Genomic DNA, 26913 nt, shown 5'->3' with positions numbered 1-26913 from the left:
AAAAAGAAATAAATAATGTTTTTAAAAAAAAAAAAAAAAGGCTTCTTGGGAGGCGGGTTTTCAAAGGTGAAGGTTTTGACTACACAGTGTCCCCTCTGTGCTGACTCCATCTCAGAAAACCGCCTTGTTTCAGAGATATTTACACTTCAACGCGACCCAATCTGGGCTTAGTACGCACATAAATGCTACATTGCATGAATGAAGGTTCTCCCAATGTCCCTTAGAGAAATGCAGCATGTCGTCAGGTTGCCTTTACCTCAAACCACAGCGAGTCAGGTCTATCTGATGAGACGCAACACAAGGAGGTTGTCTTTTTGCTTTTTTTTTTTTAACTGTCTTGGGATCAGTCCAGACCTGCTCTTCTGAAGCTGAAGTCCTCTGTGGTGCAACTGTTTTGCCTGAGAGCAGTACTGACAGAGGAAGAGCGGTGAGTGGGATGATGGGATGGAATGAAAGCAGCACGGTTAATGGAGACGAGAGAGAGAGGAAGAGGCTGCTGGTCTCATGCTGCGTTCAAGAGAGTTAGAAAGTTGAAAATTTCTCAAACTGGAACTTTCTACTTTGACAAACTCAAGCACAAATAAGTTACTACACACCCACACAGGTGATTTCACTTGACTGAACCTGATTAGACCCCTTTACTGGACTTTATAAAAGACCCTTCTGTCACACCAGTTGAGGCAGATTGACAAACTTGTCTCTCTTTTGGTATGCCGAGTTTGTCGACCTCTCAATATAACCCTGCATAAAGATAGTCACATAACAGTCCCGTCCGACAGCCCCTGAAAAAGGGCGCAAGTGTAGTAAACATGGTGACGACTCAGACTAAAAAAAAAAAAAAGGCGAGCCAAAGATGACTCCTGACCAGCTGGAGAACACACAAACACGGTCATAGAGTGAGAAATGGTGTGACTATTCGTGAGATGAAAATGTCATGTGACCAGAACTTTATAGTTGGAATGGATTTCTATAAGAAACGTAGTGAGCCTTATTTGTCGCCCTCTTTTTTTTTTTTAATGCTCGTGTCATGACCGCACAGCCCGAACACCGCGAGCAGCAGGGGAGGCGGGATGCTGTGGACGGTGATAGAGGTTAATGAAAATGTTGTTAGAGCGCACTAGCCACGATAGCTCTTGCGTTTCCTGTCGCCGTCTGCTTTTTTTTTTCCCTCCTTTTTTTGTCACACCACAGAGCCCGACTGCAGCTGAAACTTTAACCTGAGCAGAAGTCCGACAGACTGACAGATGTGCGGGTGTGAAATTCATTGAATCAAATATTTTGTACTCCGGGTACGTCGTCACATCACTGATGGAGAGGGGGGGCGGGGGTCAAAAGATGCAAAAGACCTGAAGCTTTTCCACCAGTCACCGTCAGTGCAACTTGATTCTTTGCTGTAGAATACTCAGTGTTTAAAATCGTCCGTTAAAATAACTCATTGGAAATAGAAAGTAGCACTTATAGAAGGATGATTAACTGATAAATTGGGAACAGTACATTTTTATTTCATAAGATGGACTACAGATTGCGTCAAAAATTCATTTCAAACGAAATTTCGATCTGCCAGCTTCCAACTCTAAAAAAGCAGCATCAGCCTCTTCCTGCTCTCCTCCTCTGGGCGGTGATTCTGGTTTCATCCAGGCCATGAAATGAAGTTAATCTCTCGACCCCGAGCACTCCACCTCCTGTTTTTCCCCCATCCACAGTGCGACAGTGAGGAGGACGCGAGGGCTGTCCTCCGCTTCCGTGGCCTCCTGCTGGCTGCTTTGTTAACGAGTGATAAAAATGAAGATTTAAGCTGCGTGTCTGAGCGCTATAAATACAGGAGGCCCTCTGTTGTTGCCAGTGCACGTCTGCACTGCCTGCCATTTCAAAATATCATGATAACTGTCAATACGCTTTGTTTTCTACCTGATTTAATTTTGTTTGAGCCAAGATGACAAATTCCAGCTCCACGTCTTTCACCCCTTCTCTGTCTCGTTGAACTGAAATAGTTCACGGCACGTTCGTCCTCTCCTGGTTTATGACTGGAGGGAAATTAATTCCTCCTCCTCTCGTGGATCTATCTGCAGACGTACATGTTTGAGCTGCTCTTCACCACTTTCACCATCCTCTGCTTTCTCATGTTCCCTGTCGTGGACGCTCCTCATCGAGAAGAAACAGGAAGTCGGTGAGGAGGGGGAAGGAGGAGTAGACGATAAGACAGGGGAGAGAGGAGCACACACACGTCATCCTCTGCTTCCTCCTCCTCTGCTGACTGTTCAGGATTTACTAAAACAAGTCAAAGCAGCTGCTATTCTCCCCCGGCTGCTTCACCCGCGTCCTCTTCCTCCTCCTCCTCCTCCTCTTCCTCCTCCAGGTGTTGTTTGTCTGTGTAAATGTCCCTGACCAGGAGGACTCTGGTGAGGAGGCTCTCTAGGATCTGTCGCTCCAGCGGCGTGGAGCTGAACCACAGCGGGTCGTCCGGGCTGCAGGCCGGATCTGGCTGAACGTAGAAGACATCCAGGCGCTCCCGCAACAACGCCGGGCTGGAGGGGGAAGAGAGAGGGAGGTGGGAGGGAAAGAGAGAGAAAGAAGGGGGGGGGGCAAGGGTTGAGTAAAAGAAGATCAGTGAAGCAAAAGGAGAAAATTGACAGTGCAAAAAAGTGCAAAAATGTTGTAGAAAAAATATAAGGATTGAAACGATGTAAACAAGAGGAAGAAGGTAGAAATAATTAAAGAGATGGGGGGAGTAACAGGGAGGTGGGGCAGAGAGAGAGAGAAAGCAGTGAACCTCTTCTGATTTGACTATTAAATTAAATCTTAACAGATCATTTCTCAGCAAGTCCTCATCTTACAATAGTCAACACTGTGCTTCAGGATGTGAACAGCAAAGAGTTATAATCACAGGACTCAGAAATGTAGAAATCAAACTGTTAACTAACAACGAATCATTGTAGGTGAGATGGGAAATACTGGACCCACCACTTGGCTCTGTAGAGGTCGTACAAGCGACACTCGTGCTTCTGAACCGGGCAGCGTCTGGTGGAGCCTCCCGAGTCTTCGTCTGGTTCGTAGTCCTGATCGCCGTCCTCCAACTGACGCTTCCTCTTCCCCGTCTCCGTTTTCACTGACAGACACAAAACAAAACATTTTTTAAAAACAAGATTACGTGCATGAGACTGAGATTCAAGTTTACATGCTGACACAAAGAAGTTTTTTCTCTGTGCGCCAACTAATTAGAAATCAACGTGAGGTTAAAGTGCTGTGTTGTAATGTTTCACATACATATTGAGATGTGTTATGTGAAGCTCTGGCGGTGGTGATTATGTATAAAAAGGTGTAAAACCTCTAAACATTACATCTATACGGACCCTCAAATGATCAGCACTTTAAAGTCACAGTGTTAAATGTGTGTGCCAGAACAATACTTTTGAATACTTCATTCATGCATTTAGACAAATGTAAGGCTGCACATCTCTGTGATAAACGATTCCATATGCATCTAGATACACAGGTTGCGATACGATTCAAAAACGATATGTTTATTACAGACTGATTCGATACAGTGTAAGAATACGATTTGATTCTACGGTTAATATTTATTGTAGATATTTTATAAAATAAAGAAAGGGACTATCTTACAGTACAATATTTTCTTTTCAAATATGTAAAAGACCACAAAATCAAACCTTAGTGTCCTCATATTTAAAATGATCATCACTGTTTGTCAGAATGTGAACAGCAAAGAGTTATAATCACCGGACACAAACATCTGAACACTCAGACTAGGTCCTTGGTGTTTTTAAAAAGAGAGGGGAGCAACCCTAGACACGTCTTCACCACCACATGACTAAGTGACGACGTTCCAGTGTGTGCGTGTTGAGGGGTCTCACCATGGTGATCCTGAGATATGGAAGGCACGCGGATGCAGACGCTGGTCTCCTTGGTGTCAGGATGGACTGTGTCGGGGCTGTAGACGTTGGCGAAGGAGAGGCGGAGGTGCTGCTCCACGGTGCGCAGGCCGAAGTATTTGGTGTTGAGGTAAACCAGGGAGCGCAGCAGAGCGGCCGGACTCTGCTCCCCGAGCTGCTGGCTGCTCCACAGGCTCTGCTCCTCCACTCGACCCCACAGCGAGCCTTGGAGAGAGCAGCGACACTGTCACAATGCATTCTAGGGAACAGATTAGTCGGTGTGCAAGGTGCAGTCACATTTATGAGCAATTTAGACTAGTTTTTAAAATCTGTTTAACCCGTTAGTGTTGACGCGGTGTCCTCATATGTCTTCAAAGTGCAATCACAGCATGTCAGGATGTGAACAGCAGAGAAGTTATAATCATTGGACACCCATCGTAACGCTACAGTTTCACAGCAGTCTGTCATGCCGCTGTTATTTGCGGGGTATGAAATCATCCCACTGTTACTTTCCAAATATTAGAATTGCTCATTAAATGCAAACCTCCCCTCAGATATCTAATGATGTGTGTTCATTCCAACCTCCCATCTCTCCTTTGTGCGTGTGCCATTGTTTGTGTTCATCATTTTTCTAACCTCATTTCCAACTTGTTTTAGATCTTTTTCATATTTTTGCCCCTTCTCTGTTGTTAAGAAAATGCCTTAGCTGTATGTTTTTTTTTCTGTTGCCATGGCCACCGCATTCACATATCTTTTTCGACTCTCTCCATCTGTTTAATGTGCAAACATTAAGTTTGAATTATGAAGATTAATTTGCCTTTTTTTGGTTATACAGACTACTTCATGATACATCGGGTAACCTGTTCCCAAAAGGGAAAAAAAAAGAAAAGAAAAGACACAGCTCTATTGTTTATATTGTAGCATGACAGAGACGTGGCTGAATGACGCTGGTAACTCTTGTGAGAACAGACGGGAGAGCTTCATTCAACAGCTGTCACTCTTTAACAGCAGCATGACTTTTCTTCTATACATTAGTATTTTACTTATCAACCTTGTTTACACAATTTACTGCTATAACAAGTCAATTTCCCCACTGTGGGATCAATACAGTCCATGTTTAGACCTGTCTGAATCCAACACCTGTATGCACGAGTACAAAGCCCTTAAAGTAAACTCTACTTCCCACTGATGAGGTTTGCTTTGGCAAGTCTAATGAATCAAGTCGATATGACAAATCCTGAATCCATGATATTAAGGGTTGTGCAGCCCAGAAGTAATACCTCAAGTCCCAATCCCCTTTTTAGCTTTTTATCTCCAGGTTGTTCTCACAGCACTGCGCTGATTTTTATTTCTCTAATTAGTACTGAGGTATTATTAATGTTTGCTGATTTTAAATGTGGTCATTTATCTTGTAAGTGAAAAAAAATCTCTCAAAATTCAACAGAGCAGCCATTTTGTGGCTGACCACATGGTCCTATCAGAGTGTATTAGGCTGCACTCACCATCAGGAAGCACACTGGGCTGCCAGTCCTTCAGGACCTTGTTAAGCTCCTCTCCAAACTGCTGGTAGCACGGGTCACCAAACAGGTCATCCTTCCGGCCGTTGGCGTGGAGATGCTTCAAACAAAGAAGGAAAAAGGTCAAACAAAGGATACAAGCTGTGATCTGCGGCTGCCCGCAGAGATCAAACTTTAGTGTCCTCATATTGAAAATGATCATCACTGTTTGTCAGAATGTGAACAGCAAAGAGTTATAATCACCGGACACAAACATCTGAACACTCAGACTAGCTCCTTGGTGTTTTTTTTAAAAAGGTAGGGAAGCAAACAGCAAACTACAGCGGGCCCAGCAAAGGTCCAGGACATTTCCAAGAGTGTGGAGCCACGTTCAGATCAAAAGTTCACAGAAACCAAACAAACATTTTAAAACTCTGCCAGTTCTCACAAACATTAAGTCAGCCTTACATTTTCCTGTCAGAAAAAACAAACTCCAGAGGACTCTGGGCCGTGCTGAGCTCCACTCTGCTGCCATGCTGCTGCTGCTGCTCACATGTGAGAGCAGAGGGGGAGGGCTGTGCACCAGTACTATCTGTCCTACTGGAAACACCCCCTCCAAGTTTAGTTCCTACCTCCAAAATGACTACAGATGAATTTCAATTGAATAAAAAGATGCTAATTCCTAGTTCCTAGATTTACTTCATGTGAGTTCATTTTTTTTGTTTTGGATTATTTTAAGAAATGTTATTTTAGTTGGTGAAACAATGATACCACATTATGTGAATGAACAGAGATACCTTTGTTGTTTTTTAAAGCATTTTATGCCGCCTATGTATTTATGACAGGAAGTGAAGAGAGAAATGAAGCTGGGATGTGCAACGAAGCGAGCGCCTCAGTGATCAGATGGTTCACAGCAGGACGCCTCGTTCTTTGTCTTTACGGGATAAATCGGGCTGCTGTTGTTCAGTGTGTTCGAGTACATGAAGGCCAAATAAAAATAAAACGATCATTATCATCATAGTCTAATTAGAATAAGAAGGTCATTTGTGGTTTTTTTATTTGTTAGAACTGCGTCTCAGCTGTAAACCCAGATTTTGTGCCTTGTCGTGATCCAAATGCTTCAAAGGAAACATGTCTGTGCACTCTGTTCCAGCGAAGTCAATAAGAACCTTTCATTTCATTATTTAATAGCTGCTGGGTTTTCATTTGCAGTTGACAGAGTGTTGAGAAATGTGTTTGAAATTCCTCACTGTTTGATTCTCTGGCTTGATACCAACCTGCTGGATCCCCAGACAGAGGTAGAGGACGCTGTCTGGAGAGTAGCGCTCCCCACTGGGCCTGCAGACCTCCCTGACAAACCGGGACAGAGCCGCGTTCAGCTCCTCTGAGCTCAGTGACAACAGTTTGCTTTTAGTCCGGCCTGCAGGAGATGGGAAACACACACACCGACTGCTGTTAGCAAAAAAAAAAAAAAAGATCCTACAAGAAAAATCCAACCTTTCATTTTCAGCCGAGCCCATGCAGGTGTGGCCTCTCACACTGAGGGCAGGGCAGCATGTTACCTGGTTTGGAGCTGCCCTTTACTTTGGTGTCATCTGATTGGTTAGAAGGAGATAGTGCCCAGCGTTTCCAGGCGTGGACGCCGTAGCGAGCTTTGAGAGGCAGTGATCGACCTTCCGAGTGTCTGCCTGTTGGATGGGAAGAAGAGGATGAGGCTAGATCTGAGCTCTCCTCTACCGCCTGCCTCTTGTTCCCCTGCAACACAAACACACCGGTTACTAAGTAAACTTAAGTCGACAGCACAAACTCTTACATGTATGTTTGTTTTGTGTTTCATACTTTTCTCCTGGGCTGTGGTCGAGGTGCTGGCTCCACCTGCTCCTCCGTCAGGACTGGAGGTAGAGAGAAGCCCATGTCCTCGTCCATTCCTTCCAGAGCTGGAACAGGATCTGAGGCTGAGACAGGAAATGACATCACTTTATTTCTTATATGGAAAACATGTTAATGCAGCCTGCGTGCAAAACAAGCCACACTTGGTTGGTGTTTAATATACTGTGCCATCGGTGACTCAGCATTCAGAGTTCAGTGACTCAGCGTTTAGTTTAATGACTTATTGTTTAGACATTCAGTCTCTCAGTATTTTGGCCTTCAGAGCCTCGGGGTGCAGTGACAGGCTGACAGGCTCAGGTTAGGGTATTCAGACAAACAGGGTTAAGCAGGAAAATCAGACAAAGTGTTTACATGCACTGCCACGACTTCTCCACTGACCCAAACTGACAGCGCAGCGAGAGAACAGAACACAAATGTGCCCGAGTTAGACTAATGTCCAAACGTTCATCGGCAGAAACAGACGACAGTGCAGGCTACTCTGTTTCAGTTGGATTAATCAATGTTATCTCAACCTATACCTCTGCTGTCATAACAACACTTTTCCTGTCCGATGTCTCTGTCATGCACGAGTCAAAAGCCAAATAGCCAACATTCTCTGATCCTCTGCTCCTAGTGTGACAGAGATTACCAGTCAAACCACAAGACTCCCTGGCTTGTGGACGGTAGTTGGTAAATGAACAGAGACCATCACATGATGGCTCGTGACATCATGGGCTAACCTGCAGTTGAAGTATATGATCATGGCTCAGGAAGGCCTGAGCAGCTCGAGTGTGTTACACTGGACCAGTGACAGCAAACGAATGAGAATAAAAAAAATAACGAATGGCCTGGTTCGTGACTTGACCCTCCTCTGGACAGTGAGACAAACCTTAGACCTGATTCTGCCCTGATGGTGGTGAAGATGACACGTCTGGAAATAACCAGAGGGAGAAATCTGAATCTCATTTACAGCACTGAGCCATTAAAAACCCATTCTGTTTGACTCTTACAGGCAAATCCAGAGCCTGTTGATCACTGCTGAACTTTCTGCCTCTCTGACAGGTCTAGATCTCTGTGTACAGTCTGTGTTTACCTTGAGGGAAGTCTGCCTCCAGGTCCAGGTTGGGCTCGTACTTGTCCTCGTCGCTGTCTTCTTCTTCCTCCTCCTTCTCATCCTCCTTCCCATCCTCCTTCTCATCCTCCTTCCCATCCTCCTTCCCATCCTCCTTCTCATCCTCCTTCTCATCCTCCTTCTCATCCTCCTTCCCCTCCTCCTTCTCTTCCTCAGAGCTGCTGCTGGAGGACTCCTTCACACCACGCTCCCTCTTCACCTCCACCTTCACATCTGAATCACAGCCAGGTAGGTCCTCATTGTCAGAAACATTGACTGAACGTTCAATTCAAAAGCTGGGCCAGTTCTCCTGACTGTCACAGCTGGAACTCCTGTAAAGGACTTTCATCTGTGATATCTGATATTTTTAAACCTTCACATGAGCGTACCTGGCTTCTGGTCCTCGGCGATCATCTCAGCCATGCAGAGCAGGTCGGCCTCCAGAGGGTCTGAGGGCATTTTGTTTTGGAGCTCTTTGATAGCCTGGATGATCTGCTCTGCCCCCTGCAGGGTGGTGGGCAGGAACACAGGCACAGGAACCTGGACGGGACAGATTAATAATCACACAACTGTGATTAGTAGATGTCTCCTTATCAACTCCAACATAATCACTTCGTCATGCCTCGATTTGTACGCTTAATTGTTTGCACTTTAATTTCAGACGTTTTTTTGTCTTTCAGCGTCCATAATACATGTGTGTTCATAAGATTGTGTCTTACCGGTACTGGCAGAGAGACTGGAGTGGGAGTGACCTGGGAATACATATTCATAGGCACGGGCATGAAGATGGGCACAGGTATGGGTACAGGAATATACTCCCTCTTCACACCATCGTCTACATCTGTGGACACATAAGATTTTTATTATGTAAATTAGTGTGTGTAATGGTTTAAAGGGCAACTTCACAAAAATAAAACACTTTCACTGCCTTGTTATAGCTGTGATCATAAGCTATGCACTAGGAACTGGGCCATGTGGTTTCTCTTGAATATACACGTGTATGTTGTGTATGTGTTTACCTGTCTGTAAAAGTTTGCTCTGCATGTGTGGCTTGCAGTATGTAGCCTTGGTCAGGGTGAGCGGCTTGCAGAGCACTGCCTTGTTCTTGACATCTCTCATCAAACCTCCACCAGAGTATGCTACGGAGCCCTGGTTCACCAGCTGCAATGCATGCAGAGAAAAACATTAAATGCTTGCTACAACATGTTCATTTATTATACTTCAAATAAATGTTGACCATGTTTAAAAACAGAACAGCCGGTAAAGGAAAGTCTGACAACATAAACGTGGGTGCACTATGAGTGAAACTAGTAGGTGGTATGTCATACTGACATCTTTTCCAAATTCTTACTCACCCCAAGTTTGGCCCCTTGCATCTCATACCCTGTGAGAAGAGGAAACACATCAGATCTTTACCTCAGGAGTGACACAGAGTAACATAAACGAGCACGGCATCCGTTTTCACTATCCTTCAGATAGCTTTCATTCGTTCCCTGATACTTAACCCTTGAAAAGCAACACACTGAGTTTCTTTAAAAGGAAACACACATGCACACACACACACACACACACACACACACACACACACACACACACACATTCAGTTTGTACCCAGAGTTGTGTTCTCAGGTCCTTTCTGCGTGACCATGATGGGCTCGTTCTGCTGGCAGTAGAACTTCAACAAACACTCCTGGTCACAGAAATGCTTCATCTCTGCTCTCCACATCACAGACTCAGTCAGGTTACCCTGCACCTTACAGCAGTCACACCTCGCCGCCTAGTGGCCACAAGGGTACACGTCATTTTAGAGCACTCAAAAAACACGTATACGATCGCTTTCATTTATTAATTGCGCAGCAAGCACGAGCGAACCTTGAAATACCAGTCGTTAAACTTCTTGGCGCAGGCGTCGCCGCAGAAGTCCCGTGTCATGCCGCCGAGCTGCCGGGTCACGCCTCTCTTACAGAGTTGGTTGCAGTGGTTACAGCTGACACACTTCAGACCCAACCGCTTGATAAAATCCTGCTTAAATAACAGCTTACAGCCTGAAAAACATCAAAGACAAAGAAAATACTGACCCAAACTGACACCATGGGATACAATCTGTCTATCAGACTACTTCAAATTTGTTGAAAAAATTGCTGAAGTGTGAGGAGTGTCGAGGAGAGGAGAGATTATTACCTTCGCTGCAGAAAGGTCTCTTGACCCCGGAGAACTTGACCGTCTCATGTAGCGTCTTCTCCTCTTGGCAGTACTCACAGAACGTCACGATGCAGTGGAGCTTCTTGTAGTCCTCACAACAGGCTTTACTACAGAACTGGTAGACCTTATCCTGAAGAAGAATAATACAATAAGAACGACACTTTTTTTCTGTCCGTCTCTGCCCAAACAAACAACTTTACAGGCTGGCTGGTCTCTGAGGGAAAATCATGTCCTATCCCAAGGTAGACAAGAGCTGCAACTCTAATTATCGTCTAATAATCATCACAATCACAAAATAGTACATAATACCTATTACAATTCCTCAGAGAGAGCCCAAGCTGACATATTCAAATAATGGATTTTGAAAGACCAACTTACCAGGAAAGCAGCAAATATTCACACTAGAAGCGAGAACCAGTGGATTTTCTTAAATTATTCATAGAAATGAGAAATGCAGATTCATTTTCTATTTTATCATCTATTGCTCTTCACATTCACATGTACCAGTGATATGGTACAACGGAGGAATCTCTGAAAATGTTTTTTCAATGAAATAAATTAATTGAACCTGTTCAGTTCAGGAGTCAACAATAAATAATCTTCTCATTAAGAATAAACCCGCCTCCTGTGTGTCTACACTAGACCTCTGAAAAAACGGATGTTTCTGTGGTGGTACAAGTCGGCCAAGTAAGTCTCACCTCCCAGTCCAGAATCTCAGGCTTCAAGCTGAATGCTCCCCGACAGTAGTTACATTTCAGCTGGACTGTGTTGTTGGTGGTGGAGAGGGGCGTCTGTCCATTGGTGGCCGTTTGGAGAGTAGCATTCTGAAAAAGAAGAAGAAGAAGAAAAAAAGACATCACATGGTGAAAATGGAAAATGTTTGATGACTTGCAGCTGCTGTCCCGTTATCATCTTCACACTTGACATATCAAAACACAGCACCTGGTTGTACTACAGAGGGATTTAATGAGGTTAATTAACACATTGACTTGCAAATATCTGTATGCCCACAAACTTGTCTTATTAAATGAACCACTGATAGACTCGTGTTCTGAACGTGTACATTTATGCAACGTGGTGCAGAGAAGCTGCTGTTTTACGTCGATGTGTCAGATGGATACACGAGAACAGCTAACCAGGGTTTCATTCAGTAACTTTGATCATTCCTACCATGTATGTTTATATTCATTCAGTTTGATCAAATCATCTGAACTACTGCGCGAGGTTGGTGCATATGCTCGTTTTCAGCAGCTGAGTCACTGCAGCGGTGCTAAACAATGCTGTGTCTTCATTCAGCTCTATCAAAGACTTACTGTGCTTAATGACCCAGAACACATCAGAGGGACACGAGGCACTTTATTTTCCACGGTAAAAATGTAGTTGTGTGTCAAATTCATGTCTCCGAATGGTGAAAGAGTTCTCACTTGAAACTTGGTGACACACTGTGAGCTGCAGAAGTTCAGGATGTTTCCCTCTGGCAGCGTGGCCTGGTACTGCGGTAATGAATTCCTCTTACAGAAGTGACACGTAGGCTCTGTGTCTGCACGCACAAGTCAAATGAAAATGCATTTATTACACATAAAATAAACAAATTGCTGTTTATCCTGCTTATGCATTCAATATCTGGTAACAGTGCTTCAAAAGGTTGAACGTATGTACAGAAAAGTTTATGTTTCAAAGTTTGTTAGCCCTCTTGCTCGTGTAGTCTGGTTACTCACTGTGGAACGACGTCGACGCCAGTTTGCCTTTGTTCATGCAGTTGACGGAGCAGTAGGAGCCCATGGTGCCACCCGCTCCGAGGCTGTGGAGCACCTCGCCCGTCTTGATCAGCGTTTTGCAAGTCAGGCAGCTCGCGAGTTTACTGTGGGCCTGGGACAGAGAGGAGAAAACATCACGTTAAAAACAAGAGGTAGAATAAATAGAATAAACAATAAAAATGCTTTGATGCCAAGTCATCTCAACGGCAAAGAGAGTTTTAAAATGACCCTTTAAGATGTAGTAATGACACTTCTATCAGTTCTTTCCACAGAGAGTGCTATGATGACAAAATATCCAAGTGCACCATGATGGACAGTTTTTATGATGTATGATTTTCATGAACTGGAATTGATTTCAGGTCTTCAAAAATTGATCTAAAACAGAGGCGCTGTGTTTAGGAGGCGTCTCCTCTCTGCCGCCAGCAGGAGTTATGAGTTTTCTATTTAGAGGAGCTGATAAAGTTACCCAACCTCGAAGACTTTTGTACTTTTAATAGAAGACAACAGAGCTGGCCAGATATAAAAACAGACTTGTCCGTCAGCCATGGATAATCCAAACACGTATGTTTCACTATTTAACCAGCTGAGCGGGTTTGTACAGGATGCATCATTAGTGGAAACAATAGATGCTGCAGTCAGCCTGTCCTTTGAATTGTACACTGAAACGAGAGCAACCGCATGGTTTCCTCCACTTATCAGTGTATTGTCCAATAAGTTGGCGTTGCCAAGCAACAAATACAATTCTAACCTTTAATTTCTGGCAAATATTGAATAGCGACACAATTTATGTTCAGTGGGTAACAGAAATACTTGGAAGAGATCCAGAGGAGCGCTGAGCACAGATCACTGCAGGCGCTCTGCGGTCGTGATGTGACAGGTAGAAACAGTTAGTGACCCGTGTCTCATTAAACCGACCTTTCATCTGCAGATTCAGAGTCTATCTACACAAGTTGACAGGACAAACAGTGCCACTGCTGGCTGGTTATTTTTGTAACTCCGTCAGCCAACGCGATCGAGACAGCACCTTTAGCGGAGAAGAACAAACATCCTGCATTAAACGCTGACCAAACCATTAATCTTCATCATTTCGGCGGCTCTTTTGTTTTCTGTGCAAATGCAGTCAGTCAACAGAGGCCCGCTTCACTCCTCTGTTCATTCAAGAACATTCTTGCTGTCTGACTTGGATAGTTATTCCTATTATTAGCACGTGTACTTGTGTTACTGCAACTGTAAATATTTTTTGACATTATAGGAGGGTGAGTAACGAGACCGTTTGCCGGCTGTGAGGAGGAGGGCGGGTCATGACGGCTGAATTAAAAGCAGAAACCACGGCATGAATCAAAGTTCTGGCTGTCAAAGGAGAGCTCTAATGTTGGATATGGATGGATATGGTTGAATGAATGAAATTAAATCAGTCGCGTAGACCCCAGTTCGGCAAATTCTACACACCTGTGGCCTGCGGTTGGGCCTACAGTACCTGCTTGTACTCCTTGATGCAGTTCTGGCAGCAGAAGCGTTTCTGTTGGCCGTCGACCAGCAGGAAGTGGTTGGCGGACGCTCGGCTGGGAAGATAGTCGCCGCATTGCTCGCAGCAGTTCATGATCAACCCGTTGGCCCTGCGGTAAACGTTGAAACATGTGTCGCTGCAGATCTTATGGGTCACAGTCTTAAAGCTAACCTCGTGCCGGATCTGTAGACAGAAAAATGCAGAATGGGCAGCAGGAGCCCGATTAACTAAACCTCAGTTTCTTTAAATATCGTCAATGTTTTTATGCATCACACTTTGTTTTCACTTCACTTTAGTAGCAGAAACAGACAGTGGAAGTCCAACAGTACATTGCATCATGTGTTTTTATCTCTACAGGTCCTGGTTTGCATAGACTTTTTCCATAGTTTGGCAGGAGCGGTTGCTTTTATATGCAAATGAAATCAAGAAGTACACATAAATAATGCAAATGATTTTAAGATGTCACATATGCGGTTAGTTGTGGTTGCTAGGTGACAATAGTACTGTTTAGCTGTGGCACAGTGATGCATGTAACAGAAGAAACCCACAGACAGAGAAAATGTGCCGGGGAAAAGCCAAACTGAAAAAGAAGGGATGGAGAAAGAGAACGGCGAAGGCACGTGAGGAACAAAGCAGAGATAAATATTGAATGAAAGTGACCTGAGGAGGAGGGAAACAATAAAGTGGAGAAAGAGAGACGGAGGAGAAGATGTATATAAAATGCAACAGGAGCAAAAACAAATATCAAAGCCAAGGATGTACATACTAAAATCGGGGGTCTGACTATGCAGACACGTTCCACGCATCTACACTAGAAAACATGATGCACATATGTTGCTCTGGTGAAGAGTGACAGGAGAAGAGTACAGGTTGTTGGGTCTGTCAGACAGACTGACCTCTGTGAGCTTGCCGCAGACAGTGCATTTGGTTTTGAGGCCTGATTTGGGCGGGTTCTGCTTGTTTTCGTACGCTCCTAGGCAACCCGTGCTGCAGAACTCCTGGAAAGATTCGCTGGAGTCGACCTGGGCCACGATGGTACCCTTCATGTTTGTGATGTCCCTGGAAAAAAAAAAAATACACCACAGAGCACAGGTGAATAGAGTCTACAGAATATGTGCATCGGGGAGTAAAAAGAAAAACAGCTTGTCACTCAAAGACTGTGTTCAGGGCTGACTGAAACAACTACGCCCCCAGAAATGTGGCTGGAAGTGGTAAGAATGCATGTATGATATGAGTTGAGCATCTCAGCATCTGCAAAACGTTTAGAAAAACAGCTCATTTTGTTGTTCAGACCATTTCTCAAGACTATGTAGGCAGATCACACTTTGATTGACAGCTCCCTCGTGAGCACTTTTAGCCATCTAAAAAAGAACAAAAACAATCAAGAACAGTTCAAGTGTAACCACCAGAATATTTACACAGCTCATTCGGAGAACTGAGGATTAATATCGACCAAACCAGAGCTGGTGATCGTTGGAACAGTTTTTACTGAGTTTCTGTCATTTGAACGAAAAAAGTGTGTTTATGACGAGCCAACAAGGCAGCTAAGCTAATCTTTGTTCCGTAAAAGAAACTTCTACAGCTCACAGTGCGTCACCAAACATTTTGAAACCTGAATTTCATAATTAGAAGGCTGTCGTGGACTGGAAATTCACAATTCAAAAACACTTCTCCATCTCCGTTAATGGACTTTTTTTTCACAGCATGTGTCAGTAGGGTCAACTCAGGTGTTTCCAGTGATGCTAATTATGGCTCCGTTCCATTTAGCGCAGCAAGACTTTGCAGTGAGCCGACACGCGGCACAGCAGCACCCTGACTCTGTCTGACCCGAATGGAACGGAACCTTAATTAGTATCGCTGGTGATACCTGTGTTTACCTGCTATCACATGTCAAAATGGCTGCTGTGGAAAAAAAAAAAAAGGTCTATACAAACTCTAAACATTCAAACCATAAAACGTCTCCCGCTCAGGCGGCTGAGTCAGAGACTCACTTTTTGCACATGGTGCAGCTCTTCTTGGGGGCGGGTTTGTGCGAGAAGGCAGACAGACAGGTGGTGGAGCAGAACAGGTGTGTGGAGCCTTTGCGCTGGTAGGCCGTTTGGCCTTTCTTCAGGGGCTTTTTACAGTTCGCGCAGGTCACCTGGGACGAACAAACACAACCATGATTTAACGATTTAGCGCGCGCAGTTTTTACAACGGCAATAAGTAATCTATGACCTTATTGCATTAGCTGCAGCAGAACTAGTATCCTTCAGTACAACCACAGCATATGTATTCTGGCTCATGTAAAAAAAAACAAAAAAACATTTTGTAGTTTAAATACAGCTAATTCATGTATACTGGCAAACACGGGAAATCTACTATAAAGCAAAGAAATAAAGAAGGTAGTGGAAACAGAATATTCTGTTTCAAAGTTTGTCTGACGTGTTATATTTGTACTGATCAGCGTGTGCTGGCTGTAGAGGGAACTCTGTAAAAACTGGAGCTGTGGTTCGATTACTTTCCCACAGCTTTTTAACACCATCACTTTTTAATCTGCTCTAGATCTGTGTGATTGCATGACTGTGTTTGAGAGAATATTCCAACGCACACACGTTTCCAAGTGAAGCACTTTTAACAAACAGATGTGCTGCAATGTGCCTAATATGAAAACACAAGATGCAGATACAATAGTTAACATATAACTCCCTGTACATAATGTGGCTACACAGGACCTCAATGAACAGAGCGGATCACCTTGACTGTCCTGGGCTGTGGCTGGGAGCCTGAGGAGGAAGTAGATGAGGAAGACTGGCCTGGAGGTTTAGGCAGAGAGGTGGCCGGTGACGGAGAGTCGACCCCTGTCTGCTTTTGGTTGCGGGGGACTGAAGCTGACTGAGAGATCCACGAGTCTGGAGGGGAAAGAGAGCGACAGGATGAGATATGGATGTCTACATAAATGTGGTCATTTTTCTACATGAACAAAAAGTTAAAGTCACTACAAGTTACCATATTTTATTTATGAAACAACCTGTGTGCTTCTTAACTTCAGAGGTCTGGGCTACCTTCCCTGCATTCCTTTCATGATAGCATTAGCAATTATTTGTGTTTTTCTTTTTTTTTTCCCCCTTTATTGGACAGATGACGACAGACAGGAAACAAAGAAAGGGACCTGAGTATAACATGCATCATATTCTGGTGAAATCGCACCAGGGCACCACACAACAGAGCATCTTCTCGGCATTTCTTCAGCTGTTTCACAACCATTACATGACACTGCACTAGCTATTTACAACATCCGACCTAAAAGTAACACCGCTCCACACTTGTTGCAGCCCAATCATCGTTTGTTGTTTTTTCGTGGCCGTGAAGCTGGATGAGATGCCGTGCGGCGAGAAGTGGCTGCTCAAAATCGGATCCTGCTGTACTGGCTGTAAACTGTGAACATGAAACTATGATGCATCCAAGAAAAAAAGTAATCATCCTCCAGGAGCCAGTTTTAAAAGAGAACCCTGCAGTCAACAGCACCATCTGTAGTCCGTGTGGAGATACACAGGAACATAAAACTGTCTCAGACCCGGTCCCAAACGTCCCAGCTTATCAATTCAATGGCAAAACAAGTCTGTGAGGTCTCAGGGCTATTCACTGTGAAAGCAGGAAGCGCCTGATGGCCCACTTAAGAACTATTTCATCTCTGTATGCACAGTCTCCATAGATCTGCAGTGCTGCAGAGGGATGTACCCAGTTCATAGTGTTCTCCCCTGTCATACTCGGTTTGAAGAGTAGGAGTTTAAAGAACAAGTTCACTGTGTCTTTGTCTTGTCCGAAGGAATGATTTTCCCCAAGAGGCTGTCCTACTCTTCATAAAGCAGGCTGAAGTGTACACCCTGCACTCAAACAGGTGGTGTTTATTAAGAGTCTGTGATGGTTCACTGGGTAGGTCTTGGGGTGAACACTGGAATTTGTTGACATGAATTCAAATACTTGCTTACTCCTTACTTTGCACACAACTGATAAGTAATCCGATTTTACCTTTACTTTGCTACGTTTTTTTTCTGGAATGTTAACATCAGCTGCTCAGCTGGAGTTTTGCTGCTTTCAGATAGGATATGGCTCTGCGGGGAAAATGCAGGTTTTTCCCCCCATTCATCTGAGTGGGGGGGGTGGTGCGTTGTGGCTGCGGTGGTGTGTGTCCACCAGAAAAAACACAGTTGGAGAATCTGAGAGTGGGTGAGTGGGACGATCGACTGAGCCTTTCTTAAGACTGTATTCGGGTTAATGTGCCGCCTTCCAGTTAGCATGGATAGCTCTGAATGCCAAATGAGGTGGCCGATTAAGAAATGCACTAAAACATTAAGTTTGACTGAACAAAGCTCTGAAACATGAACAATGTCAGCAGGTTCAAAGTGAGGGCTGAAGGGACATGCCGATCCAGTTGAGGGAAGGATGCAGGTTCCTCAAAGCAAAAACTACATGAAGGTAAACAGAAGCATGTGGCCTGATGTCACTCACATGATATTATCAACTAGTGTCAGGTGACAGAGTGGTGCAGAGTAAGCAAACAAAGCTTGTTAGGCCAAATGTGGTGCTTAATTTTGGTCACCCTCGTGACATTTTACCTGTGAGAACACGCCAAGTTGAATTTCCTCTTGCTGCTTATTAAATTCATTACCTGCTCTGTTGTGCGTCCCCGTGTCTCCGTTCTGTACCAGCTGGCCCATGGGGCCTGAGCCACGCCCAGGGTTGAAGGAGGCTGTTGGTCGACCAGGTGGGGTGTCGGGATTCAGGCTGAATGTGCTGCTGATCTGCAAACCGTTTTCCTCTGCCTGGCCTTCACCTTCCTAAACAAACAAGATGTTTAGGTTGGATTTTCTTCTCGGCGACACGAGGGTGTCGCATGCCGTGCAGTCTGTAGAACCTGCACTGAATCCAACCTCATCTAACCAGGAGCTGAAATATAATAAATATCTGCCGTTTCATTTTTCAAGAATAAACCTGCCATGCCAACACCTGCTTCCACCGACGTCTACCAGCAGACAACATCAGGAGAACAAACTTTTTCTGAAACCAATTACAAGGTGAAAAATACTTTCCCCTCCCACCCCGATATAAAAAAACACAGAGAGTACAGCCTGTTGAGACAAGTCTAAATAAAAGACAGTTCTGCTGATCCTCACCGCTGTCACAGCTGCCACCCCGCCCTGCAGAGATGTCACTGAGGTTATCATCAGGTTCATGTCTTCCTGGGCGTCCGCTGAATGTGGTGGAGTATTTGCTGCAGAAATGGTGGTGTTTCCTTTCTGGCTACTGGAGCCCAGTGTGGTGACGCTGGCGATCCTGATCTCTGAATCTGGCTCAGTGCTGCTGAGTACACCTGGCGACACAGAGGCGCCTCCAGGGTGCGCTGGTGAGGAGGAGGAAGTGTCCTTCTGCTCAGAGTCCTCCTCGTCGTCAATGACGATAGGCTCTGCTGCTGTGGTTGGAGGTTTGAGAGGTTCTGCCGCCTGTGATGTGCTGGAAGACGCGGGAGAGCTGGGGGTCTTGGAAGGCATCGTTGCCGTGGACATGTCTACAGTTTCCACGGCAGCATCTGGCTCTAGGCAGTCTGTGCTGGGCGTGTCTTGGGAAAGAGTTGTGGCAGACGGCTGGGGTACCGCCTCCTCCTCTACTAGGACCACATCGTCGTCATTGTCCTCTGTGCCACCCTCCTTCGTGGCTCCATCCTCTGTTACCATGGAAACTGCCTCCCCAGCCTCCTCGGGTGGAGGCGTGGTCTGTTGCTGGGGGGAGGGAGTGGCATCCATGGGCTCCACCCGCTCCCCTGCCTCTTCTGCTATGACAGGGTTTGGTTCCGACTCCCCGTCCATCGCTAAGGCAACCACCTGGCAACACAAAGGAAAGGCGATTAGGAGACAATTAGGTGAAGCAGGCGCCAGTGATTGGTTTTTATCATGTGTGACAGCTGTGCAGGTAGCGTAGGTGTCCCCAGAGGCAAGCCCCCCCCCCCACATAACTGCCCTCATCCCTGGTGAAGATTTGTTGTCACTGTTAGCCACCATCTTTCCTGTGTCCACGTCCTCATGGGCTGATTTTTCAGTCATACACACCAAAAACTTGATAAAAAACCTGATATAGCTATGCAGATACCTGTGGTAGATAGTTTAGATTTGTTTTTGCTATTTGGTTGAACTGATCCTTTAAAACATTCGTCAACCGAGCCTGTCCCAGATATGAGCCTACAACCCTGACTGCTGCTTACAGTTGGAGTCAAAATGGATGCAGTCATGTGACTGCTCTGCTGTGTTACTTCACTTAGGTCAGGTTTTTTTTTTAAAAAGGTGACTTAAAAAGGTCACCACAAGGGTCCTTCAACATTTTCACTCCACCATGGTGAGAACTCCTCAAACCGCTCCACAGACAGCAGGACCTTCATCTTCCTCTGTGCTTATTTGATCATCATCGTTCATGAGAACAAACAGCAGCAGCGGCTTACAGTGTTGCTCGTTAATACTGAGACGTAAAAGCCGACGACATCGATAACTTCTTTCGGCATTCTCGGGGTTCTTATTATTAAATAACGGAATGACTCAAACTGAATTACCTGTTCACGTTCATGCATTTTATTGCAGCCTTTGCACAGACTCGTCGGCTTCTCAAAGACTGTACGGCTCTGAAGAATTAATGCACGGTGAGCTCAGAAACCTCGTCTGTCTATCTAATTCATGAGTCGATTTTAGAGTCAGACACCAGTATTAGACAGACAGGGCTGAAGGACAGGTGAGCGCTTTGTGCTCCTGTTGTAGTGCAATAGTAGATTTGACGTCTTCATGGATGAATGTAGACTCAAGAACTGCTATGTGCCTGCCCAGCAACCAGGGCAACTTTGCTCCTCCTCCTCCTCCTCCTCTCACCTGCTGTCTTTCACATCCCTTCCTCCCTCCCTCCATCCATCCATGCTCCCAACCCTCTGACGCTCTACACAGCTTCTCTCTTGTTGCCCCCAGCAACTGGTGAAGCTACACCTTGGTTGCCGTGGCGACAGTAAGGCCCACCACCACGGGGACTGGGTTCTCTGTGCTCTACATCTGGGTGCTGTTGAGTTGGCCAACACGGTATTTAAATGATTTAGATGTCACTCTGTGCGATACTGACTCCAGAAATGGCTCTTCAGCCGTCTGTGTAGTTTACCGGTGAAGACGAAGACAGTAACATGTCGGAGGATGCACGCTCAGGCTCCAACATTATTTAAAGAACTTTCAGGATGTCTGCACCCAAGACGCTGATCTGTTTCTGTCAAAATCTCCTTTTCATGTTACACAGCAGTGAGGGTGGCTGTACGCCACACATCACATCACTGCTGACAGCTGCAGCACAGAAACACACACGCGCACACACACACACACACACACACACACACACACACACACACACACACACAGATGCAAGCGCAGAGACAGACGCACTCTTGTGCAGACAATGATCTTCACCCCAACAGTCACCCAGAACAGGAAGAGCCTAAAAGCAGCCTTCAGAACTACAGATGAGCGCAGCCTACGCTACAGAGGAAGCCAGGTCACTGCGTCAACGTCATCTTGGCGGCCATTTTGGCCCCGGCACTGTGCGGTGCAATCAACAGGCCTAATTATCACAGCTATGATAGCATGGAGGACACACGTAGGCCTCTGAGAGGAGGACTGGGGATTTCTTCCTTCATGTTAGCTTCATGACCAAAATGAGGTTTTGATTATTTCCTATAACAAATGATGTTTTCTGTTCATTGCAAATGGATGACATGCTGGTTTGACTTTCCTGATTAAAAAACAAAGGCCTTGATCCAACAGCCGTCACTTTGACACGAACTAGCAGGGTCAACACAGGTGGTACCAATAATGCTGATTATTAATGCGTGTGTGTTGGCTCACTGGAGCCTTAATCAGCATCATTGGTAACACCTGTGTTGACCCTGCTGGTTCATGCCGGCTGCTTGTGAGGTGTCTACTGTGCCGTCTGGCAGGTGACGCTGACCTCCCAAACCAACCCAACCAGGCTCAAAGAAACCTTGTGCAGTTTAAAAACTGGGACGTCTTCCTACAACTGGATGATTAATTCTTACAACAAGCATCTCCAGATGTCTCACAGCTGTCTACAGCCATGTATAAATGACATCTGCGCTATTTGTGTCTCCATATCTTCCAGAATGTAAATGGACTGTACAGCACCTTTCTCAAAGTGCTTTTACACTACATATCTCATTCACCCGTTCATACACTGATGGCACTGGCTGCCATGCAAGGCAATGGCATCATATCATCAAAAGGTATCATCAGCTTTAGGAGCTAACTGTTCATACACATTCATGGCGCAGCCTTCGGGAGCAATTTAGGGTTCAGTGTCTTTCCCAAGGACACTTCGACACGCAGACTGGAGGAGCCGGGGATCAAACCACCGATCATCTGATTAGTGGACGACCCGCTCTACCTCCGAGCCACAGCTGCCCAAAACTACGTTAGTGAATCTTTGTTTATTGCCCAGAGAGTAGATCTGCTACTGGCAGTGAGCATTGTACTTTACATGACACTTGTGTCAAGAGCGCTACTTGGCAAGACAAGAGGGTGGCCGAAATAATAAACATCTCAGATCAAATGCACTAAACCTCCTGCAAAATTCAACGACATTCACTAAGTAACTATACCGAAACAAATCTTTTTCATTTTATACATTTTCAGACATTTTCTTAGTAGTACCACAGGCACATTTCATTGAGTTTGAAAAAATGTATCTGTGTTCGATAACAAACCCTCAAAGTTCCTGCCAAGAAGTTACAAAACGGTGAAAATATTTGGACGTCAGTGATGCAATCTAAAACCCTAAAAGACAAATGGTGAGCTGCGCCGGCACATTTAACTGACTCACCGAAAATCAAACATTAATCGCTCATATTTACAGAGAGCCTGTTGTGCTGCGATAGATGTTTCAATCACAGGATACACCCACGCTAAACTTGGACCACGACCATACGTTTTAAATCCAAACAAAGGTTTGTGCGTATGCTCAGACTGTCATGCTGCATCACTTGTGTTAAACCCCTTGTTAGGGATGTAACGATGCAACATGACACGATTAAAAATCAGTACAAATGCGTGACGATTTGCACCGGTTGACAGAAAAAAATTAATCGCGATTCTTCGCGAATGCGAGAGAAGTTGGGTATGTCTTTTTTTTTTTTAGAAATAGGTTACGTTATCTTAAAAAAAAAAAAGTCGTGTTGGTTGGTGATTCATTTGTTCAACATCAGATGTCAAGTCACGTGACTTACGTCGCTACGTAGGTACGGAGCATAGAACGAGGGAAGACATGGCGACGGTAGAAAATAGCTCTGAAACAGAGGATGCAGCGAGCAGTTTTAAATCACCTGTGTTGCGACATTTTGGATTCCCTATATACAGAAATACAATCGTGAGAAATGGCCAGACAAAACCAAAACATAACAATATATAACAATATAAAAACAATATTGCAAAAGACTGCAACATATAGTGGCAACACGAGCAACATGCAGCAGCGTATCAGCCGCCACCACAGTGAGAAGCAAAGTAACGTTACGCTGCCTCGAGAGGAAAACTGCACATTACACCAGTTAACAGCAGTTTACTGTGAGACTGTTTCTAAAGAAAGGAGATATTTGTCATGTGTTTTGTTGTTTAAGATGACTGTGTAAGTTGCACTTTTTATAAGAGAACACAAACTGTTTGAGAGTTTCTGTAAAGAAGCACCTAAGATTTTTTTTCCATACAAATAAAGAGAATTTTATTTGGTCATAATTTGTCTGTAGCTCACTTTGATTTAAAAAAAAAAAAAAAAAAAAGAATCGTGAGAAAATCGTAACGGTAACAACAAATCGTGAACCGTATCGAGTCGTGAGTTGAGTGTATCGTTACACCCCTAATCGCAGGATACACCCACGCTAAACTTGGACCACGAGCATACGTTTGAAATCCAAACAAAGGTTTGTGCGTATGCTCAGACTGTCACGCTGCATCACTTGTGTTAAACCCCCGTGTACAGAGTCCATGTTAACCTACCCCAACATCGCTATTACATGCCTGAGAGAAACAACAGTCTTAATAGACCCTTTTTCACAGCGGCCATTTTGACGTGAAACAGTAAACAAACCCAGGTGTGTCCAATGATCCTAATTAAGGCTCAGTTCCATTCAGGTCACACACAGTCCGCCTGCTGCTGTGCTCACTGGAAAGAGAAGACATGGAATGGGACCTTAATTAGTATCATTGGTAACACCTGTGTTGACCCGGCTATTTCGTGTCAAAATGGCTGCTGTGAATTTCATTGGTAGGTTGATTTTTTCCCTCTCACATCAGTTCAAACTGTACTCGCTTCATCAAAGTGTGTAGAAACACTGCAGAGCTGAGGACACCCCGCTGCCGCAGGAAGGACGCCGTACCTGAGCGGTCTACAGTAAGCCTGATGCTTGTTACTGTACAGTTGAGTGTAAAAAGGCTGACTCTGGAAGAGGAAGAGAGTCGCTCACAGTGACCACGTGACAGGAAGCACGAGCCAAGCCAGTGTGACATTCAAGATCAATAAGTTGTTCTTGAGTGTTCATAAACAGGATGGGATTCCAAAGCCATTCTCCAAAGCCGGTGACTGTAAACTCAAGCTCGTATTTGAGGAGCTATAAGCCAACCTTTGTCTATATGAAGGTTATAACACATGTGTCTATGTGCACAGAGGTTAACCGGTGTGAAAATATTAAAAGACAGGACCTGAAGGTACCCCGTCTCTCCATGTGCAACACCTCTCCAAAGTCAAGCTGAGCTGCAAAAAAAAAAAAAAAAAAATCATCACAGCTTTTTTGGCCCGATATTACACCAACAGAGGGAATCTATGTGCAAAGCTCCTCAGTAGTGCTCCGAGGGGGGGAAAAAATAGCCTGGTCTAGACTCAGTTCAGACTGCAATGCAGAGCTATGAGCCAGCCTGCATTCACGTGGATGAAACCAGGGTCCTGCATTAATGAGCTCTGACATGCAAACGTCAACACCAGGTGGACAGAGAGGTGAGCCAGGCCGGGCCGGGCCGGGCTGGGCCGGGCCGGGCCAGGCCTCCATGTAACAAAACCCTCAGCAGACAAGCGGTTAAAAAATCAACAGCTGCGCCAGACCAAACCCAGCCACATCACCACCTCTCATTAGGTGCTCCTCTACCTTTCCAAACACTATCAGTCTGCGCGTGTTGACATCATTTCCCTGCCAGTCACGAGGTGGAGGTGTGCGAGAGCTTGTTTTTTTTTTTTTTTTTTGCCAGTTGCGCAAACGTCAACCGTCTTTATTAAACGCATTCAGATCAAACGCCTGTGATTATTACATAAGGCTTGTGTCAGTGAGGAGTGATGCGTAATGCGCAGCCACCACCACAACAACCCCCCACCCACCCCCCCAAAAAAACAGCTGATGGGCTAAAAATGCAGTCCATTCCGGTTTACCTGGCGGCTGACAGCTCAACTAAACCCGGACTGTTCGGAGCTATTCCCAGCTGCTGAGCGCTCCTCTCCAAATATGAGACAATCAACACAGAAGGACAGCCTGTACCAAGCTTCCAGAGGCCGCCCGAGTCCCCCCCTGGCTGTGCCCTTGATTGTTAACACTGGCTGGAAGCTCAGCTCCATGACAAGAACCACCACAGCACCAAATCCGGTCCAAGCGCCCGGTTACCGCGGTGACTATGACTCGACCCCGATCCGAGCTTCCCTCCCCCCCCCTTCAGTAATATTTAACAAACTTGGCTACGGAGGTCCAAAACTTTAATCAGGAACGACGGAACAGAACCGGCACTACCTGAGCTGCGCAGGTCTTCCATAAATAACCCAGGTAAATGAGAGAGGGGGGTGGGGGGGGGGGGGGTGTAGGCTGGCTCCCAAGTTGGGATCCAGGAGAAACGTGGTTCAGGGTGTTCCGTTCCCACCCCTGCCCTTCCTGGCGCAAACAGCCATTGGATTAGCGGCGGATCGAGGGGAGGAGAGCAGACACAGACTGCGCCGTTGTTAAAAAAAAATAAAAAATAATAAAAATGATCACAACTTATTCGCATCATAAGAAATGAAAATAGAGCCCAGATGTAGCACAGGACACACACAGTGTGTGACACTCACAGACACCCAGCGGCTGGCAACGTGTGCTTATTACTACACAAGCCCGACCCCCCCCCCCTCCATCTTTATCGGCCACTTTTTTCTTGCACATGCCGGCCCTTACAAGAAGCAGAGCCGGGGTCCGAATTAAAAAAAAGCCCGATTTGTATGATACCTGTGACGCTGGGGGTTTTAATTGGAAAGTTACCCTGCACGTCCAACCCTGGCGCAATCAGTGGCAAATATACCCGGCCGCCGCCAGGGGCGCCCTCGCTTGTACGCACAATCACATGAAGTGTTCGTTTGTGTCATGCGGTGGTAAACAACGCGGCTCTAACGCGTCCCCGCAGCGGGTTTTTGCGCCAGTCTCCCGGGGAGTTAGCATGACCCCACCACCTCCAAAAAAAAAGCCGGGTATGAACCCAATATCCTCACAACCACATACACCCCCCTCCACCCCACACACACACACACACACACACACACACACACACACCTCCCTCCCTCCCTCCCTCCCTCCTCCTTCCCCAGCGGAAAACAGCACTGCCTGCCGTCCGCCATTAGGGAGCCAACTGAACAATACTGGAGACTAGAGGCGGCAGCGGCCACAGCACGCGCAGGGCAGGGGAGAAAATCTGTCCAAATTAACTGTTTATTGTTCCCTCAGCGTGTCTCCGCGCCCCGGCATGACTCCTGAGAGAGTGCCCGGGAAGCCGCCTGACGGCCCGCACAAGTTCCCGAAACTTTGACTCAATTAGGCGTAAAGCCGTAACCTGGAAAAAAAACGTCAGTGAAATGTCGCTTACCGGAGTGCAGCTCGGTACGGTGTAGCGCCACTTTTGTGCCTTGACATTAATCCCGGGGAGCGCGTGCGCACAACGTAGAACTTTCCACTTTCCGTCCGGAGATCGTCTAATGAGGAGATGACTCACTCCGGAGGGGAGGAGGGGGGGGA

At 45.6% G+C, this 26913-nt stretch overlaps 1 protein-coding gene across 1 annotated transcript; it reads right to left on the bottom strand.

Moving 5' to 3' along the window:
- Positions 1–309: 309 nt before the first annotated feature.
- Positions 310–26913, bottom strand: zmym2 (zinc finger, MYM-type 2). The gene is made up of 25 exons (XM_019276414.2): positions 26765–26913; positions 18989–19693; positions 18484–18652; positions 16569–16723; positions 15824–15972; positions 14729–14891; positions 13803–14015; positions 12287–12437; positions 11993–12108; positions 11267–11392; positions 10548–10698; positions 10239–10411; positions 9978–10143; positions 9722–9750; positions 9386–9527; positions 9086–9207; positions 8756–8906; positions 8349–8600; positions 7226–7341; positions 6949–7141; positions 6664–6806; positions 5393–5507; positions 3873–4115; positions 2962–3106; positions 310–2525 (listed from the first exon to the last, which is right to left on the bottom strand). Exons 2-25 carry the CDS (start codon positions 19676–19678, stop codon positions 2291–2293), a joined length of 4308 nt encoding a protein of 1435 aa, XP_019131959.2. The 5' UTR covers positions 19679–19693; positions 26765–26913; the 3' UTR covers positions 310–2290.

Source organism: Larimichthys crocea, chromosome XVIII (genome assembly GCF_000972845.2).
Source record: "Larimichthys crocea isolate SSNF chromosome XVIII, L_crocea_2.0, whole genome shotgun sequence".
NCBI classification, from domain to species: Eukaryota; Metazoa; Chordata; class Actinopteri; family Sciaenidae; genus Larimichthys; species Larimichthys crocea.
Note: the sequence above shows the minus strand (reverse complement) of the source record. Positions and strands in the feature narration are given on the sequence as shown.